The sequence below is a fragment of the Hemitrygon akajei genome, chromosome 1 (genome assembly GCF_048418815.1).
Source record: "Hemitrygon akajei chromosome 1, sHemAka1.3, whole genome shotgun sequence".
In the NCBI taxonomy this organism is placed as follows: domain Eukaryota; kingdom Metazoa; phylum Chordata; class Chondrichthyes; order Myliobatiformes; family Dasyatidae; genus Hemitrygon; species Hemitrygon akajei.
Window position 1 is genome coordinate 143,917,227 of NC_133124.1, and position 18,687 is coordinate 143,935,913.

Here is an 18,687-nt window from a genome sequence, read left to right on the forward strand (position 1 = left end):
CTTTGTGGAAAGGTAAACAACTTGTAGAGGAACCATAACATCAATCTTCCAAGCAGTGTTTCTCTCTCTCTCTCTCACTCTCACTCTGTAACAGCTCAAACAGTATCCAACAGTCAGTCTCATTCTCCGGACATTTTAAAGTGATAGTGCACAGAAAATATGAACCCTAGGGGTACATAACAAAAGACCCTATCATATCCGCCTCCACCACCATCACCGGCAGCCCATTCCGTGCACTCGCTAGTCTGCGTAAAAAAAAAAAAAACAAAACCAACAACAACAATAACAACAACTCACCCCTGATATCCCCTCTGTATCTACTTCCAAGCACCTTAAAACTGTGCTTTCTCATGAAAGCCATTTCAGCCCTGGGAAAAAGCCTCTGACTATCCACACAAATAGTGCCTATCATCATCTTATACACCTCTATCAGGTCACCTTTCATCCTCCGTCACTCCAAGGATAAAAGGCCAAGTTCACTCAACCTATTCTCGTAAGGCATGCTCCCCAATCCAGGCAATGTCCTTATAAATCTCCTCTGCACCCTTTCTATAGTTTCCACATCCTTCCAGTAGTGTGGTGACCAAAACTGAGCAGAGTACTACAAGTGGGATCTGACCAAGGTCCTATAGAGCTGTAACGTTACTTCTCGGCTCTTGAACTCAATCCCAAGAGTGATGAAAGCCATTGCACTGTATGCCTTCTTAACCACAGAGTCAACCTGCACAGCAGCTTTGAGTGTCCTATGGACTCGGACCCCAAGATCCTCTCATCCTCCACACTGCCAAATGTCTTACAATTAATACTATATTCTGCCATCCTACTTGACCTACCAAAATGAACACCTCACATTTACCTGAGTTGAACTCCATCTGCCACTTTCCAGCCCAGTTTTGCATCCTATCGATGACCCACTGAAAGCTCTGACAGCCCTCCACACTATCCACAACACACCCAATCTTGGTGTAATCAGCAAATTTACTAACCCATCCCTCCACTTCCTCATCCAGGTCATTTATAAAAATCATGAAGAGGTCCCAGAAGAGATCTTTGAGGCACAGCACTGGTCACCAACGTCCATGCAGAATATGACCTGTCTACAACCACTCTTAGCCTTTTGTGGGCAAGCCAATTGCAGATCCACAAAGCAATGTCCACTTGGATCCCATACCTTCTTACTTTCTCAATAAGCCTTACAAGGGGTACCTTGTCAAATGCCTTGCTGAATTCCATATACACTACATCCAGAGCTCTATCTTCATCAACATGTTTAGTCACATTCTCAAAAAAATTCCATCAGGCTCGTTAGGCACGACCTGCCTTTGACAAAGCCATGCTGACTATTCCTAATCATGTTATGCCTCTCCAAATAATTCATAAATCCTGCCTCTCAAGATCTTTTCCATCAATTTACCAACCACAGAAGTAAGACTCACTGGTCTATCATTTCCTGGGTTGTCTCTACTCCCTTTCTCCCACAGTAGCCTGGGGTACATCTCATCCAATCCCGGAGACTTATCCAACTTGATCCTTTATGCCTCCAGCACATCCTCTTTCTTAATATCTACGTGCTCAAGCTTTTCAGTCTGCTGTAAGTTATCCCTACAATCGACAAGATCCTTTTCGGTAGTGAATACTGAAGCAAAGTATTCATTGAGAAACTCTGCAATCTCCTCCGGTTCCATACACACCTGTCCATTGTCACACTTGATTGGTCCTATTCTCTCACGTCTTAACCTCTTGTTCTCTACATACATGTAGAATGTTCAAGTCAAGTTAAGTCACTTTTTATTGATTTTGACCATAACTGCTGGTACAGTACAAACGAGACAATGTTTTTCAGGACTATGGTGCTACATGAAACAGTACAAAAACTACACTGAACTATGTAAAAACAACAGAGAAAAAAAAACTACACTGGACTATAGACCTACTCAGGACTGCATAACACAAAACAGTGCAGGTATTACAATAAATAATAAACAATAAACAAGACAATAGGCATGGTAGAGGGCAGTAAGTTGGTGTCAGTCCAGGCTGTGGGTCTGATGGCTTGGGAGAAGAAACTGTTAAATAAAATGTTGGGGTTTTCTTTAATCCTGCTTGCCAAAGCCTTCTGTTGGCCCCTTCTGGCTCCCTTAATTTATTCTTAAGCTTCTTCCTGTTAGCCTTATAATCCTCTAGATCTCTATCATTACCTTGTTTTTTTTTTAACCTTTCATAGGCATTTCTTCTTGACTAGATTTTCAACAGCCTTAGTATGCCACAGTTCCTTACCCTACCATCCTTTCCCTGTCTCATTGGAATGTACTTATGCAGAATGCCACGCAAATATTCCCTGAACATTTGTCACATTTCTGCCGTACAGTTCCCTGAGAATATCTGTTCCCAGTTTATTCTTCCAAGTTCCTGTCGGATAACTTCATATTTCCCCTTTCTCCAATTAAACGCTTTCCTAACTTGTCTGTTCCTATCCCTCTCCAGTGCTATGGTAGAGGAGATAGAATTGTGATCACTGTCTCCAAAATGCTCTCCCACTGAGAGACCTGACCCCTGACCAGGTTCATTTCCCAATACCAGATCAAGTACAGCCTCTCTCTCCTCTTGTAGGCTTATCTACATATTGTCTCAGGAAACCTTCCTGAACCCACCTAACAAACTCCATCCCATCTAAACCTCTTGCTCTAAGGAGATGCCAATCAATTTCCCACCATGACAACCCTGTTATTATTACACCTTTCCAGAAATTGTCTCCCTATCTGCTCCTCTATGTCCCTGATGCTATTCGGTGGTCTATAACAAAACAGTGGAGTTACTGACCCTTTCCTGTTCCTAACTTCTACCCACAGGGACTCAGTGGACAATCCCTCCATGACTTCCACCTCTGCATCTGTGACACTACCTCTAATCAGCAGTGCCACGCTGCCACCTCTTTTGCGTCCCTCCCTGTCCTTTCTGAAACATCTAAAGCCTAGCACTCTTCCTGCCTCTGAGCCATCCAAGTCTCTGTAATGGCCACAACATCATAGCTCCAAGTACTGATCCACACTCTAAGCTCATCTGCTTTGTTCATGATGCTTTTTGCATGAAAATAGACACATCTCAAACCATCAGTCTGAGTGCATCCTTTCTCTGTCACTTGCCTATCCTCCTTCTCACACTGTCTCCATGCTTTCTCTAGATGTGAGCCAACCGCCCCTTCCTCCGTCTCTCCAGTATTTTGTGTGTTTTGCTCCACACTCCTAAACATTCCACTGTCATAAACAGCGGAGGTTCTGCAGATTCTGAAAAGCCAGAGCAACACACCCAAAATGCTGGAGGAACTCAGCAGGTGAGGAAGCATTAGGGTTAGGTTTAGGCCGGTGACCATTCATCATGACTCACGAAGGGTCCTGAGGAAGAGTCTCAGCCCAAAACGTTGGCTCTTTATTTCCTTTCATTGGGGCTGCATGACCTGCTGAGTTCCTCCCTGCTATGTCAATAAACTTAAAGTCATCCTATCTTGAGAAGCTTCTCTTGTAGTGTCTTATTCATGCTTTAGAAGTTCACCCAGGCCCTGCAATACATACCTTTTTCACCACCTTGTTCCTCCATGACCTGGATCAACACGTTGATGTCATGTGGAGGCTTGTATGCTTCAAGGACTCCATTAGGTGATGCCAACTCAGGGCCACCCATGTTGGAACAGCTGTGAACGAGATGCAGATGAGGATTGATCCAGTCCTGGCTCCCAAATGGGCAGACTCGTGTCTGTCCCTCCTAGGCCATGCCATGCTGTATGAAACAACAACCGCCTTGTTGTCTTTCAGAAGGATGATCAAATTGCTAATGCAATCTTTCCTAAGTCTTTGCTCTAAACTTTGGGTCTTCGGCTTCTGTGGAATCCATAATGAATACCTTGTTTATTTTATCTATTAATAACACTAATCTAGTAGGTGAACAGATTTGGGAAAATACCCCATTTCCTTTTCAGAGATTGGATCTACTCTCACCTCCTTCCATTTGAAGAGTTGAGAATTCTAACAGCTGTTAAATATGACAGCATGTGGTTGCTTTAATTTCTGTATTCGTCTCCATGAGACCTTAAGATAGGAACAGGATTAGGCCATTAGGCCTAGAGTCTGCTTCACCATTTCATCATGGCTGATCCATTTTTCCTCTCAGCCCCAATCTCCTGCCTTGTCCCTTCATGCCCAGACCAATGAACAATTTATCAATCTCTGCCTTAAATATACATACAGATTTGGCCTCCGCAGTTGCCTGTGGCAACGAGTTTCACAGATTCACCACTCAGTGGTTAAAGAAATTCTTCCTCATTTCTATTCTGAAATACATCTATTCTAGAAACATAGAAAACCTACAGCACAGTGCAGGCCCTTTGGCCCACGGTGCTGTGCCAAACATGTACTTACTTTAGAAATTACCTCGGGTTACCCATAGCCCTCTATGCCTTGGAAAAAGCCTCTGGCTATCCACATGATCATTGCCTCTTATAAACCTTTATCAGGTCACCTCTCATCCTCCACCGCTACAAGGAGAAAAGGCCGAGTTCACTCAACGTGTTCTCATAAGTCATGCTCCCCAATCCAGGCAACATACTTGTACATCTCCTCTGCATCCTTTCTGTGGTTTCCACATCCTTCCAGTAGTCAGGTGACCAGAACTGAGTGCACTACTCCAAGTGGGGTCTGACCAGGGTCCTATCTAGCTGTAACATTACCTCTCAGCTCTTAAACTCAGTCCCATTTTTGATGAAGGCCAACACACTGTATGCCTTCTTAACCACAGAGTCAACCTGCTTAGCAGTTTTGATTGCTCTATGGACTCAGACTCCAAGATCCCTCTGATTCTCCATACTGCCAAGAGTCTTACCATTAATACTATATTCTGCCATCATATTTGACCTACCAAAATGAACCACCTCACACTTATCTGGGTTGAGCTCCATCTGCCACTTCTCAGCCCAGTTTTGCATCCTATCGATGTCCCGCTGTAACCTCTGACAGCCCTCCACACTATCCACAACACTCCAAACTTTTGTGTCATTAGCAAATGTACTAACTCATCCCTCCACTTCCTCATCCAGGTCATTTATAAAAATCGCAAAGAGAAGAGGTCCCAGATCAGATCCCTGAGTCACACCACTGGTCACCAACCTCCATGCAGAATATTACCCGTCTACAACCACTGTTTGCCTTCTGTGGGCCAGCCAATTCTGGATCCACAAAACAAGGTCCACTTGGATCCCATATCTCCTTTTTCAATAAGCCTTGCATGGGGTACCTTATCAAATGCTTGCTGAAATCCATATACACTACATCTACTGCTCTACCATCATCAATGTATTTAGCTACATCCTCAAAACATTCAAACATTGACAAAGCCACGCTGACTATTCCCAATCATATTATGCTTCTCCAAATGTTCATAAATCCTGACTCTCAGGATCTTCTTCATCAATTTACCAACCACTGATGTAAGACTCACTGGTCTACAATTTCCTAGATATCTTTACTTCCTTTCTTGAATAAGGGAACAACATCCGCAACCCTCCAATCCTCCGGAACCTCTCCCGTCCCCATTGATGATGTAAAAATCATTGTGAGAGGCTCAGCAATCTCCTCCCTTGCCTCCTACAGTAGCCTGGGGTACATTTCATCCGGTCCCGGAGACTTCACCAACTTATAACCATATAACAATTATAGCATGGAAACAAGCCATCTTGGCCCTTCTAGTCCGTGCCGAATGCTTACTTTTACCTAGTCCCACTCAGCCCATAACCCTCCAGTCCTTTCCTGTCCATATACCTATCCAATTTTACTTAAAATGACAATACCAAACCTGCCTCTAACACTTCTACTGGAAGCTTGTTCCACATAGCTACCACTTTCTGAGTAAAGAAATTACCCCTCATGTTACCCCTAAATTTTTGCCCCCAATTCTCAACTCATCCTCTTGTTTGAATCACCCATACTCTCAATGGAAAAAGTCTATCCACGTCAACTCTATCTATCCCCCTCATAATTTTAAATACCTCTATCAAGTCCCCCCTTAACCTTCTATGCTCTAAAGACCAAACTTGTTCAACCTTTCTCTGTAATTTAGGTGCTGAAACCCAGGTAACATTCTAGCAAATCTTCTCTGTACTCTCTCTATTTTGTTGACATCTTTCCTGTAATTCGGTGATCAGGACTGGACACAATACTCCAAATTCGGCCTTACCAATGCCTTGTACAATTTTAGCATTACATCCCAATTCCTATACTCAATGCTCTGATTTATAAAAGCCAGCATACCAAAAACTTTCTTCGCCACCCTATCCACATGAGATTCCACCTTCAGGGAACTATGCACCATTATTCCTAGATGACTCTGTCGTACTGAATTCTTCAATGCCCTACCATTTACCATGTATGTCCTATTTTGATTATTCCTACCAGAATGTAGCACCTCACACTTAACAGCATTAAACTCCATCTTTCAACCCACTCTTCTAACTGGCCTAAATCTCTCTGCAAGCTTTGAAAACCTACTTCATTATCCACAACGCCACCTATCTGCATACTTACTAGCCCAATTTACTACCCCATCATCCAGATCATTAATGTATATGACAAACAACATTGGACCCAGTACAGATCCCTGAGGCACACCACTAATCACCGACCTCCAACCTGACAAACAGTTATCCACCACTACTCTCTGGCATCTCCCATCCAGCCACTGTTGAATCCATTTTACTGCTTCAATATTAATACCTAACGATTGAACGATACCTTCCTAACTAACCTTCCGTGCAGAACCATGTCAAAAGCCTTACTGAAGTCAATATAGACAACATCCACTGCTTTACCCTCGTCAACTTTCCTCGTAACCTCTTCAAAAAATTCAATGATTTATCAAACATGATCTTCCACGCACAAATCCATGTTGACTGTTCCTAATCAGACCCTGTCTATCCAGATAATTATGTATACCATCTCTAAGAGTACTTTCCATTAATTTCCCCTGCTATTTCTACACTAACTTCCCTAAAGGTCCTAGGGAATATCCTGTCTGGACCTGGAGATTTATCCACTTTTATATTCCTTAAAAGCGCCAGTACTTCCTCCTCTTTAATCATCATAGTTTCCATAACTTCCCTACTTGTTTCCCTTACCTTACACAATTCAATATCCTTCTCCTTAGTGAATACCGAAGAAAAGAAATCGTTCAAAGTCTCCCCCATCTCTTTTGGCTCCACACATAGCTGTCCACTCTCATTCTCTAAGGGACCAATTTTATCCCTCACTATCCTTTTGCTATTAATTTAACTGTAGAAAGCCTTTGGATTTATTTTCACCTTACTTGCCAAAGCAACCTCGTATCTTCTTTTAGCTTTTCTAATTTCTATCTTAAGATTCTTTTACATTCCTTATATTCCTTGAGCACCTCATTTACTCCATGCTGCCTATATTTATTCTAGATATCTCTTTTTCCGAACCAAGTTTCCAATATCCCTTGAAAACCATGGCTCTCTTGAACTTTTAACCTTTCCTTTCAACCTAACAGGAACAGAAAGATTCTGTACCCTCAAAATTTTACCTTTAAATAACCTCCATTTCTCTATTACATCCTTTCCATAAAACAAATTGTCCCAATCCACTCCTTCTAAATCCTTTTGCATCTCCTCAAAGTTAGCCTTTCTCCAATCAAAAATCTCAACCCTGGGTCCAGTCCTATCCTTCTCCATAATTATATTGAAACTAACGGCATTGTGATCACTGGAACCGAAGTGCTCCCCAACACATACCTCGGCCACCTGACCTATCTCATTCCCTAACAGGAGATCCAACACTGCCCCTTCTCTAGTTGGTACCTCTATGTATTGCTGCAAAAAACTATCCTGCACACATTTTACAAACTCCAAACCATCCAGCCCTTTTACAGTATGGGCTTCCCAGTCTATGTGTGGAAAATTAAAATCTCCAACAATCACAACCCTGTTCATACTACAAATATTTGCTATCTCCTTACAAATTTGCTCCTCCAATTCTCACTCCCCTTTAGGTGGTCTTAGAACCACCCTATACACCCATATTATACACCCCTATATGTGTTAATACACCTTTCCCATTCCTCAATTCCACCCAAATAGTCTCCCTAGACGAGCCCTCTAATCTATCCTGCCAGAGCATCACTGTAATGTTTTCTCTGACAAACAAAGCAACATCTCCCCCTCTTGTCCCTCCGATTCTATCACACCTGTAGCAACGAAATCCAGGAATATTTAGTTGCCAATCACACCCCTCCTGTAACCATGTTTCACAAATAGCTACATCAGATTTCCAGGTATCAATCCATGCTCTAAGCTTATCCACCTTTCTTACAATGCTCCTAGCATTAAAATAAATGCCTTTAAGAAATTCTTCACCTCTTACTCTCTGTTTATCTCTAACAGTGCAAACAACTTTACTATCTTCTTTTTAATCCTCCTCGGATACATCTGTTCCTACACTTTGGTTCCCCTCCCCCCTTGTATCTAGTTTAAATGCACTGGAGCCTCTCTAGCAAACCTGCCTGCAAGAATATTTATCCCCATACAGTTCAAATGTAAACTGTCCTGCCGGAACAGGTCCCACCTTCCCTGGAAAACTGCCCAATTATCTATAAATCTGAAGCCCTCCCTCCTGCACAATGTCTTCAGCCACGTGTTGATCTGCGCTATCTTATTATTTCTAAACCCACCTGCACGTGGCACTGGTAGCAATCCCTAAACTCACCTTTCAGGACCTCCTCCTCCTTCCTACCCACGTCATTGGTCCCCACATGAACCACGACATCCGGCTGCTTAGGCAACAGACCATCTGGGATTCTCGATCTCTTCCACAGAACCTCCTATCTGTCCCCCTAACTGTCGAATCCCCTATCACTACTGCTTTCCTCTTTTCCCTCCTTTCATTCCGTTCTCGGTGCCAGAGACGCAACCACTGCAACTCGTTCCTGGTAGATCGTCCCCACCAACTGTATCCAAAACGGTGTACTTATTGTTGATGGGAACGGCCACAGGGGTGCTCTGCTTCCCTTCCCTCTCCTGACAGTCACCCAGCTACCTGTCTCCTGACTCTTGGGGGTGACTATCTCCCTGTAACTCCTGTTTATTTCTGCCTCTGCCTCCTGAATGATCCAAAGTTCATCTAGCTCCAGCTCCAGTTCCCTAACACGGTTTGTCAGGAGCTGCAGCTGGATGCACCTTTTGTGGGTGTAGTCATCAGGGACACCTGACTTCCCACATACTGCAAATGGAGCACTCAACTGCCCTAACTGCTGCCTCCATTACTTACTCCTAAACTAATTAGATTAATTAAAGGAGCTTACCCAGCCTTACCTCACTTGGAGTGAAGCTAGTCCTCAGCCTCTGTTCGCTTTTAAAAATTCTCCCGCTGATCTCAGAGGCCGACTTTCACGTGCTTGCGCAGTCGTGCCCCATTCAAACCTCGCCTCTGCCTGTTGAGGCAAAGCCGTCTCACTCTGCCTCAGTCCACTCCAACGATAGCCACTACAATGATGGCAGCTGTATATGGCGGTCTTCTTTTTAAACCTTTGGCCTGCTACGTCACGTGCCTGTGTAGTCTAGCCTCTTTCCCCGATCAGTTAAAAAAAAACAGCTTCTCTCTGAGATGCCTTCACTTCTTCCCTCTCTGCCTCTTGCTTCGATTTAAAACTTGATTTAAACTTCGATTTAAACTTGATGCTTCTTGCATGAAAATAGACACATCTCAAACCATCGGTCTGAGTGTATCCCTTCTCTATCACCTGCCTATCTTCCCTCTTGCACTGTCTCCAAGCTTCCTCTATTTGTGAGCCAACTGCTGCTTCCTTTGTCTCTTCAGTTTGGTTCCCACCCTCCCCCCAGCAATTCTAGTTCAAACTCTCCCCAATAGCCTTAGCAAACCTCCCTGCCAGGATATTGGTCCCCCTCGGATTCCAGTGCAACCCGTCCTTTTTGTACAGGTTACAAAAGTGGTCCCAATGATCCAGAAATCTGAATCCCTGCCCCATGCTACAATCCCTCAGCCACACATTTATTCTCCATCTCACTCTATTCCTATACTCACTGTCACGTGGCACAGGCCGTAATCCCGAGATTACTACCTTTGAGGTCCTGCTTCTCAACTTACTTCCTAACTCCCTGTGGTCTGTTTTCAGGACCTCCTCCTTTTTCCTACCTATATCGTTGGTTCCAATATGTACCACGACTTCTGGCTGTGCACCTTCCCACTTAAGGATATCGTGGACGTGATCAGAAACATCCCGGACCCTGGCACCTGGGAGGCAAACTACCATCTGTGTTTCTTTCCTGCGTCCATAGAATCGCCTGTCTGACTCCCTTACAATAGAGTCCCCTATTCACTGCTGCCTTCTTCTTTTCTCTACCCTTCAGAGCCATAGGACCAGCCTCTGTGCCAGAGCTGCCCCAGGTAGGCTGTCTTCTCTCCCCTCCCGCCCCCCCCTCCCCAAACAGTACTCAAATAGGATTACACACAAAATGCTGGTGGAACACAGCAGGCCAGGCAGCATCTATAGGGAGAATGCTGCCTGGCCTGCTGTGTTCCACCAGCATTTTGTGTGTGTTGTTGTTTGAATTTCCTGCATCTGCAGATTTCCTCATGTTTGCTCAAATAGGATTACTTGTTAAGGGGGACAGCCACAGGGGTACTCTATAGTATCTGACTCTTGCCCATCCCTCTCTTGACTGTAACCCACTTATCTGTCTCCCGAGTTCCTGGTGTGACTACTTGCCTGTAGCTCCTCTCTATCAACTCCTCACTTTCCCTGATGAGATGAAGGTCATTGAGCTTCATCTCCAGTTCCCTAGCCCAAGGAGCTACAGCTCGACACACCCGGCGCAGATGTGGTGATCCGGGAGGCTGGAAGTCTTACGGACTTCCCACATCTGACACCAAGTATAGAACACCGGCCTTTCAGGCATACTTCCTGTTTCTAGTCCTCACAGGTAACTTACCTCACCTCGACCCATTATCACCAAAGCCCTACCACTCTGCCTCAGATCATTGCATTGATGTCTGCTCCGCTAGGCAGTGTCTCCCTTTTATGTCTGAATCTTCCCTGCTATCTAACTCAATTGGTGCTCTGGTTATAGCTGCTGATAGGCCATGTATAATGGACAAACACTTTCAAAGCTCTCTTTTTAAATAACCGCTGCTGATCTGTAAGAAATCCCTCTTGGTAAAGCTCTGTTGACACTACGTGCAATTCTGAAACTGTCTTATGGTCTTGGACTTGCTTTCCTCACCACAGACTCAACCTGCAAATTAACCCTTTGGGAGACCTGCCCACACACTCCCAAATCCCTTTGTGCCACCTATCTTTTTATTGCCTGCAAACTTTGGAAGAAGCCATCAATTCCATCATCATTAACATAGAAAAAGAATCAGTCCCAACACAGACCCCTGTGGAACACCATTAGTCACCAGCAGTCAGTCAGAAAAGTCTCAGTTTATTCCAACTCTTTGCCTCCTGCCAATCAGCCACTGCTTTATCCATGCTAATATCTTTTCTAATACCATGGGCTTTTAGCTTGTTAAGCAGCCTTGTGTGTGCTGGCACCTTGTTAAAAGCCTTCTGAAAATCCAAATACACATCATTAATTGATTCGTTGTCTATCCTGCTTATTATTTCTTCAAAGAATTCCAACAAATATGAGAGCATGTAGCTGCTTTAATTCCTGTTTCTGCCTCGAGGTCATCAGCCTGGTATCATGTAGTCCAGAGTCCTGTTTCAGTTACTTGCTCATCCATTTTACGGGTAACAGCGCAATTCTCTATTGATCTGAGTTTATTTAATGTTTTCTATTTTTTGATAGACACCAGAATTCTATCTAGATTACTGGCATCCATCTGAGAAGGCTATATACCCAGATTACTTTGCCAAACGAGAACAATGGAAGCAGCTGCGTCTCATGAGTTGGGATAAAGAGGTGGGTGTAATGTTTGATATGTTGCATTTACCCACAGAGGTTACAGCATGGAAAGAAGCTCATTCAGCCCATCAAGTCTCTTTGGATCAATACAAATTGTAGGTTTTATTCACACTGATCATTGAGCAGATAATGCTAATCAGAGTGCATACATGTCACCATTTACAACCCTGAAGTTCTTTCTCTGTGGGCATACTTGGCAAAACTATAGAACAGTAACTAAACAGGGTCTGGAAACCGTAAACATAAACTATACAAACTGTAAATGCAGATAATAAATAAATAGCAATAAATAACGAGCATGACATAACAAAATAAGAGTTCTTAAATGAGTCTTGTTATCCCATTTGTTCAAGAGCCTGATGGTTGAGGGGTAATAACTGTTCTTGAACCTGGTGGTGCGAGTTCTGAGGCTCTTGTACCTTCTACCTGATGGCAACAGTGAGAAGAGGGCATTGACTGGGTGGTGAGGATCTTTGATGATGGATGCTGCTTTTCTACGGCAATGTTTCATTTAGATGTGCTCAGTGGCTGGGAAGATTTTACCCATGATGTACTGGGTCAAATCCTTTTGTAGGATTTTCTGCTCAAAAGCTATGGTGTTCCCATACCAGGCAGTAATGCAGCCAGTAAGCACACTTTCCACCTTGAAGTTCCCTCCAAGGTGTGCGTATGTGCACAAAGGAATTTAAACTGCACATCAAACCTCGTTGGCATGTTAAGTGTATTTCACGGTTGTACACAATCACAGTTCCTTTTCCGGTTTCTGATGCAGACAGTGATGATTTGTCTCCAGATTTTAGAACTGGCTTATTTATATTGTTTTTATTGAAGAAACTATTGATTCACTATGTCGAATACCAAAGAAGCAAAATGTGTGAAGCACAAAAGAACTGTGAGTTCGTTTAAAGTGGACTGGCTTAATGAAAAAGTAGAAACTGCTACACCGAAAGCTCATGAGGTCAGGAATGTGCAGCTACAAGAAATATTGTAGCTAGTGTTAACTGTGTGTATTGTCATGATGCAAAAATTGCTGGAGAATTTGCAAGTGGGAAGAAGTGGAGTGATGATTGGAAATTTGACTTTGTGTAAAATTAAGTGTGCACATTGTTGTCACTGGGCACAAAATTGCACAGCACAAATTTTTACTTACACTGGTTATTACAAATTACAAATTCTCTATGGGAACATTGATGCTAATCGAGTTTTTCATAAAACTCTGCCTGCCTCTCCATCTAAAATTCAGATCTTGTAAGCTGCTTGGCTGATCTTTGTCCCAAATACAGAGTTCCACAGTCACTCAATGAATCTTTGCAGGATCTTTACTTCATGTCAATTAACGAGAGTTTGGTCTGCTCTTTGGGGGGGGGGGGGGGGTTGCGAGAAGAGGAAAAACACAGAAGACCATAAGATATAGGAGCAGGAGTAGGCTATTTGGTCTATTGTGTCTGCTCCATCATTCAGTCATGGGCTGATCCAATTCTTCCAGTCATCCCACTGCCCTCCCTTTTCCCAATACCTTCTGATGCCCTGACTAATCAAGAACCTATGTATCTCTGCCTTAAATACACCCAGTGACTTGGCCTCCACAGCCACTTGTGGCAACAAATTCCACAGATTTACCACCCTCTGACTAAAGTAATTTCTCCGCATCTCTGTTCTAAATGGACGTCATTCAATCCTGAAATCTTGCCCCAGACTCCCCTACCATGGGAAATAACTTTGCCATATCTAATCTGTTCAGGCCTTTTAACATTCGGAATGATTCTAAGAGGATTCCCCCCTCATTCTCCTGAACTCCAGGGAATACAGCCCAAGAGCTGCCAGACGTTCCTCATACAGTAACCCTTTCATTCCTGGCCAGATGTTCCTCATACGGTAACCCTTTCATTCCTGGAATCATTCTTGTGAATCTTCTCTGAACCCTCTCCAACATCAGTATATCCTTTCTAAAATAAGGAACCCAAAGCTGCATACAATACTCTTAAGTTTGGTCTCACGGGTGCCTTATCGAGCCTCAACATCACATCCTTGCTCTTATATTCTACATCTCTAGAAATTAATGCCAACATTGCACTTCTTCACCTGGACTTCCGACTCAACCTGGAGGTTAACTTTTAGGGTATAGAAACTTAGAAAACCTATAGCACAATACAGTGCCTTCGACCCACAATGCTGTGCCGAACATTTACATACTTTAGAAATTACCTAGGGGTACCCATAGTCTTCTATTTTTCTAAGTTCCATGTACCTTTCCAGGAGTCTCTTGCCCTACCATATCTGCCTCCACCGTCATGGCCAGCAGACCATTCCATGCACTCACCACTATCTGCATTTAAAAAAAAACTTACCCCTGACATCTCCTCTGTACCTACTAACAAGCACTGTAAAACTGTGCTCTCTCATGTTAGCCATTTCAGTCTTGGGGAAAATGCCTCTGACTATCCACACAATCAATGCCTCTTATACACCTCTATCGGGTAACCTCTCATCCTCCACCGCTCGAAGGAGAAAAGGCCGAGTTCATTCTATTCTCATAAGGCATGCTCCCCAATCCAGACAACATCCTTGTAAATCTCCTCTGAACCCTTTTCTATAGTTTCCACATCGTTCCTGGAGTCAGGTGACCAGAACTGAGTGCAGTACTCCTAAGTGCAGGCTGAACAGGGTCCTATATAGCTGTAACATTACCTCTTAAACTCAATCCCATGGTTGACGAAGGCCAATGCACCATTTTTTCTTCTTAACCACAGAGTCAACCTGCACACCAGTTTTGAGTGTCCTATGGACTCGGACCCCAAGAACCCTCTGATCCAACACACAGCCAAGCTTCTTGCCATTAATATTCTGCCATCATATTTGACCAACCAAAATGAAGCACCTCATATTTATCTGGGTTGAACTCCATCTGCAACTTCTAAGCCCAGCTTTGCATCCTATCGATGTCCTGCTGTAACCTCTGACAGCCCTCCACACTATCCACAACACCCGCAACCTTAGTGTCATTAGCAAATTTACTAACCCATCCTTCCACTTTTCATCCAGGTCATTTATAAAAATGACGAAGAGAAGGGGTCCCAGTACAGATCCCTGAGGCACACCACTGGTCATCGACCTCCATGTATGACCTGTCTACAATCACTCTTTGCCTTCTGTGGGCAAGTCAATTCTGGATCCACAAAGCAAGTCCCTTTGCATCTCTGCATTTTGAATTCTCTCCCCATCTAAATAATAGTCTGTCAGTTTATTACTAACACCAAAGTGCTTGACAGTAAACTTTCCAAAATTATATTTCATTTGCCACTTCTTTGCCCATTCCCCTAAACTATCTAAGTCTCTTTGCAGGCTCCCTGTTTCCTCCACATGTCTTTGTATCATTAGCAAATTTAGCCACAGGTCCATTAATCCCATACTCTTAAATCATTGGCATACATCGTAAAAAGCAGCAGTCCCAACACTAACCCCTGTGGAACTCCACTGGTATCCAGCAGCCAGCCGGAATAGGATCTCTTTATTCCCACTCTCTGTTTTCTGCCGATCAGCCAATGCTTCACCCATGCTAGTAACTTACGTATAATTCCATGGGCTCTTATCTTGCTAAGCAGCCTCATATGTGGCACCTTGTCAAAGGCCTTCTGAAAATACAAGTGTATCATATCTACCGCATCTTCTTTGTCTACCCTGTTTGTAATCTCCTCAAAAAATTGCAGTCGTTTCGTCAGGCAGGATTTTCCTTTCATCTCATGTGCCTTTGTAATCTCGTCCCTAACAATCAATTCCAACAACTTTCCAACCGCTGATGTCAGGATAACAGGTCTATACAGTCGGCCATCCTTATCTATGGATTCCGCATGCGCAGATTCAACCAACCACGGATTGGGAAAACCAGGAAGTTCTCTCTCCAGCACTCGTTGTTTAAGCATGTACAGACTATTTTTTCTTGTCATTATTCCCCAAACAATACAGTATAACAACTGTTTACACAATTTACATTGTATTAGGTATTATAAGTAATCTAGAGATGAATTAAAAGTACAAGCAGTCCCCGGGTTATGAATGAGTTCTGTTCCTGAATCCGTCTTTAAGTCGGATTTGAAGTTGGCGTGAGTTAGTAAAATGTTTTTCTTAGTATATAGTATATATTTTATCTTTCTATGCATATAAAACTTAAACATACTTATTTCAATAATTAAACCACTGCTTTGCTTAGTAATAATTGTAGCTTTCATCGGGGCAAGGCCTTTCACATGCTCCATTAAAATTGTTCTGATCGCTTTATTACTTCCACTTGATTTTCAATCGTGATCGTGATTATTCTTGTGAACAGAAACATTGCGGATTCAGAGTTGCGCCAGGTCCTAATGTCCACTGCACTGAAACATGTTAAATAAAGTCTGGGGTTTCGCTGGGTCTTAAAGACCACTACACTGAGACAGGTTAAATAAGGGACTTGAGCATCCGCGTTTTTTGGTATCCGTGGGGGGGGGGTCCCGGAACCAATTCCCCGCGGATAAGGAGGGCCAACTGTAGTTTCCTTTCTGCTGCCTTCCTCTCTTCTTAAATAGTGCAGTAATATTTGCAATTTTCCAGTCATCCGGTACGATGCTGATGCATCTGGAGGTTTTTTTTTTATTGTGAAACACTGTTAACATTTCGCAGTTGTTTCCATTGGATGAATAGGAAATCTGAAATAAGCCACTGAAAAGAAAAACTTAAGCACTTTTTTTCTGGTTTCTGGCAGCAATGACAATTGGATAATTGACTTGCAAGTTTCACCTTATGGTTTGCTGTTGATTTTCTGCATATTATTGGGAGGAGTTGATTTGCTTCTGATTTCTTTTACCATCCACAGCAACTTTCAGAAGATGAGGGCTTGCTGTATCTCTCACTAAATGTACTTTTGTGTAATAAAGGGTTGCTCATTGTGTAACAACGGGAACAGCTGTGAAGAAATCCTTGAGTTTGTGAGCGTTTTTATTGGAATAAAATGTGCACGTTTGACACAGGCACCTGAAATTATACAGGAGAAAGAAGGTAGATTAAATATAATTTCTAGTGATTTGGAAATCTAGTTGTAAGATTAGTAACATTTAGGACAGCAAAACCAAATAACCACCACCTGTGTTGTAACCCTCAAAAAGAAAGTCTTTTGCTATCTCACAAGTATGAAAATATTTTGGAACAGTGACTTCTGTGTAATATAATATAAGCACTTTGTAACAAAGCATTGTGGCAGTATATTGTTTGAGTAACTATTGACCACATGGAATTGAATAATTAGGAAGAACGGGTGGAGGATTTCGGATAATACTGACTAGTTATCAACTAATATTATTACTTTGATCAGTGGTATGTTTACTGTTGAGTGGTCCATTAGTATACACATGTCTTGTAGGGTTGTTGAATGCAGTGGAATTATCTTCCCTTCGATGTCTTTATTGTGGAGTTACTTGGTTGGTGGGGGGAGAGAATATCTGCCTCTTCCCTCTAGCCACTAAAACATTGATCAAGCTGCATGTTTTTATCCAAGGCTTGTTTTGTATTATTGTATTGCATGTCTTGCCAGTGATATTCATAAACATAATGAATGAGCTCTGTGTGGAGAGCAAAGATAGGTGTGTCAGTTGGAATTGTGAAGTTCTCAGTGCAGTATCAGAGGGATTGAAATAAAGTGTAACACCTTGTTTCCTTCCATACTGCAGGTAAAACAGCTGCAAAATGAAGTGGCCGACAATCCCAAGAGTGAGCTTCTGCCTCCGGCTCGTAAAGAAGGTGACTTGCCTCCACTCTGGTGGAACATTGTCACAAGACCCCGTGAACGGCCAACATAGATGCAAATCAACTGAAGTGCAGAGCTAAAAAACATCAGTGTTGTCAACAGTAGAGCATTTGACAGTTCATATTTGTTTCAAAACAAACTCAATGAAATTAATAAATATCTAAAATTAAATGTGTGTATTTATGCTGCTGTAAAGCAAACTAAAAAGTTTATATTTGTTTCCTTCCTTTCTATTCTAAATCAGGGATGCTACTGACTGCTTTAAACCAGTAAACCACCTTACTCTTCCAAGTTCCACTAACCAATAGAATAGATCTTCATTGGAGAGGTTGGTAAAGGGAAGAATAGCTGGCTCCTCTGTGAAGTATACTGCTGGATGGAACAAATAAGACAGTTAGTAAAGGAAAGTGAGTGCTGTTTGATGTGGCCCTGCTGAAAACATAGGCTCACAGGCCTAGTTTCTTTCTTACAACTGCATCAAGGTATTATCTGACTTAATCTATATTTGGGGGGGTCAGGAGATTCTGTGGACACAGGAAAGAAACACGGATGGTAATTTGCCTCCCAGCTGCCAGGGTCTGGAATGTTTCTGATCATGTCCACGATATCCTGAAGTGGGAAGGTGAACAGCCAGAGGTTGTGGTATATAATGGTACCATCGACAAAGTTAGGAAAAGGGAGGAGGTCCTGAAAACAGACTCCAGAGAGTTGGGAAGGAAGTTGAGAAGCAGGACCTCAAAGGTAGTAATCTTAGGATTATTGCCTGTACCACGAGGCAATGAGCTTAGAGTGTGGAATAGTACTTGGAGCTATGATGTTGTGGCCATTACAGAGACTTAGATGGCTCAGGAGCAAGAATGGCTACTTAGAGTACCAGGCTTCAGATGTTTTAGAAGGGACAAGGAGGGAGGTAAAACAGGTGGGTGTG

The 18,687-nt window shown here is 42.9% G+C and overlaps 1 protein-coding gene across 1 annotated transcript in view; it reads left to right on the plus strand.

The window, feature by feature from the left end:
• Positions 1–17,930, plus strand: part of ndufb9 (NADH:ubiquinone oxidoreductase subunit B9) — a 63,179-nt gene extending 45,249 nt beyond the window's left edge. Inside the window, exons 3-4 of the mRNA XM_073052700.1 lie at positions 11,867–11,980; positions 17,683–17,930. Coding sequence (XP_072908801.1) covers positions 11,867–11,980; positions 17,683–17,811 — 243 coding nt within the window. The 3' untranslated portion in view covers positions 17,812–17,930. The remainder of the gene's footprint in view (positions 1–11,866; positions 11,981–17,682) is intronic.
• The last annotated feature ends 757 nt before the right edge of the window (positions 17,931–18,687 follow it).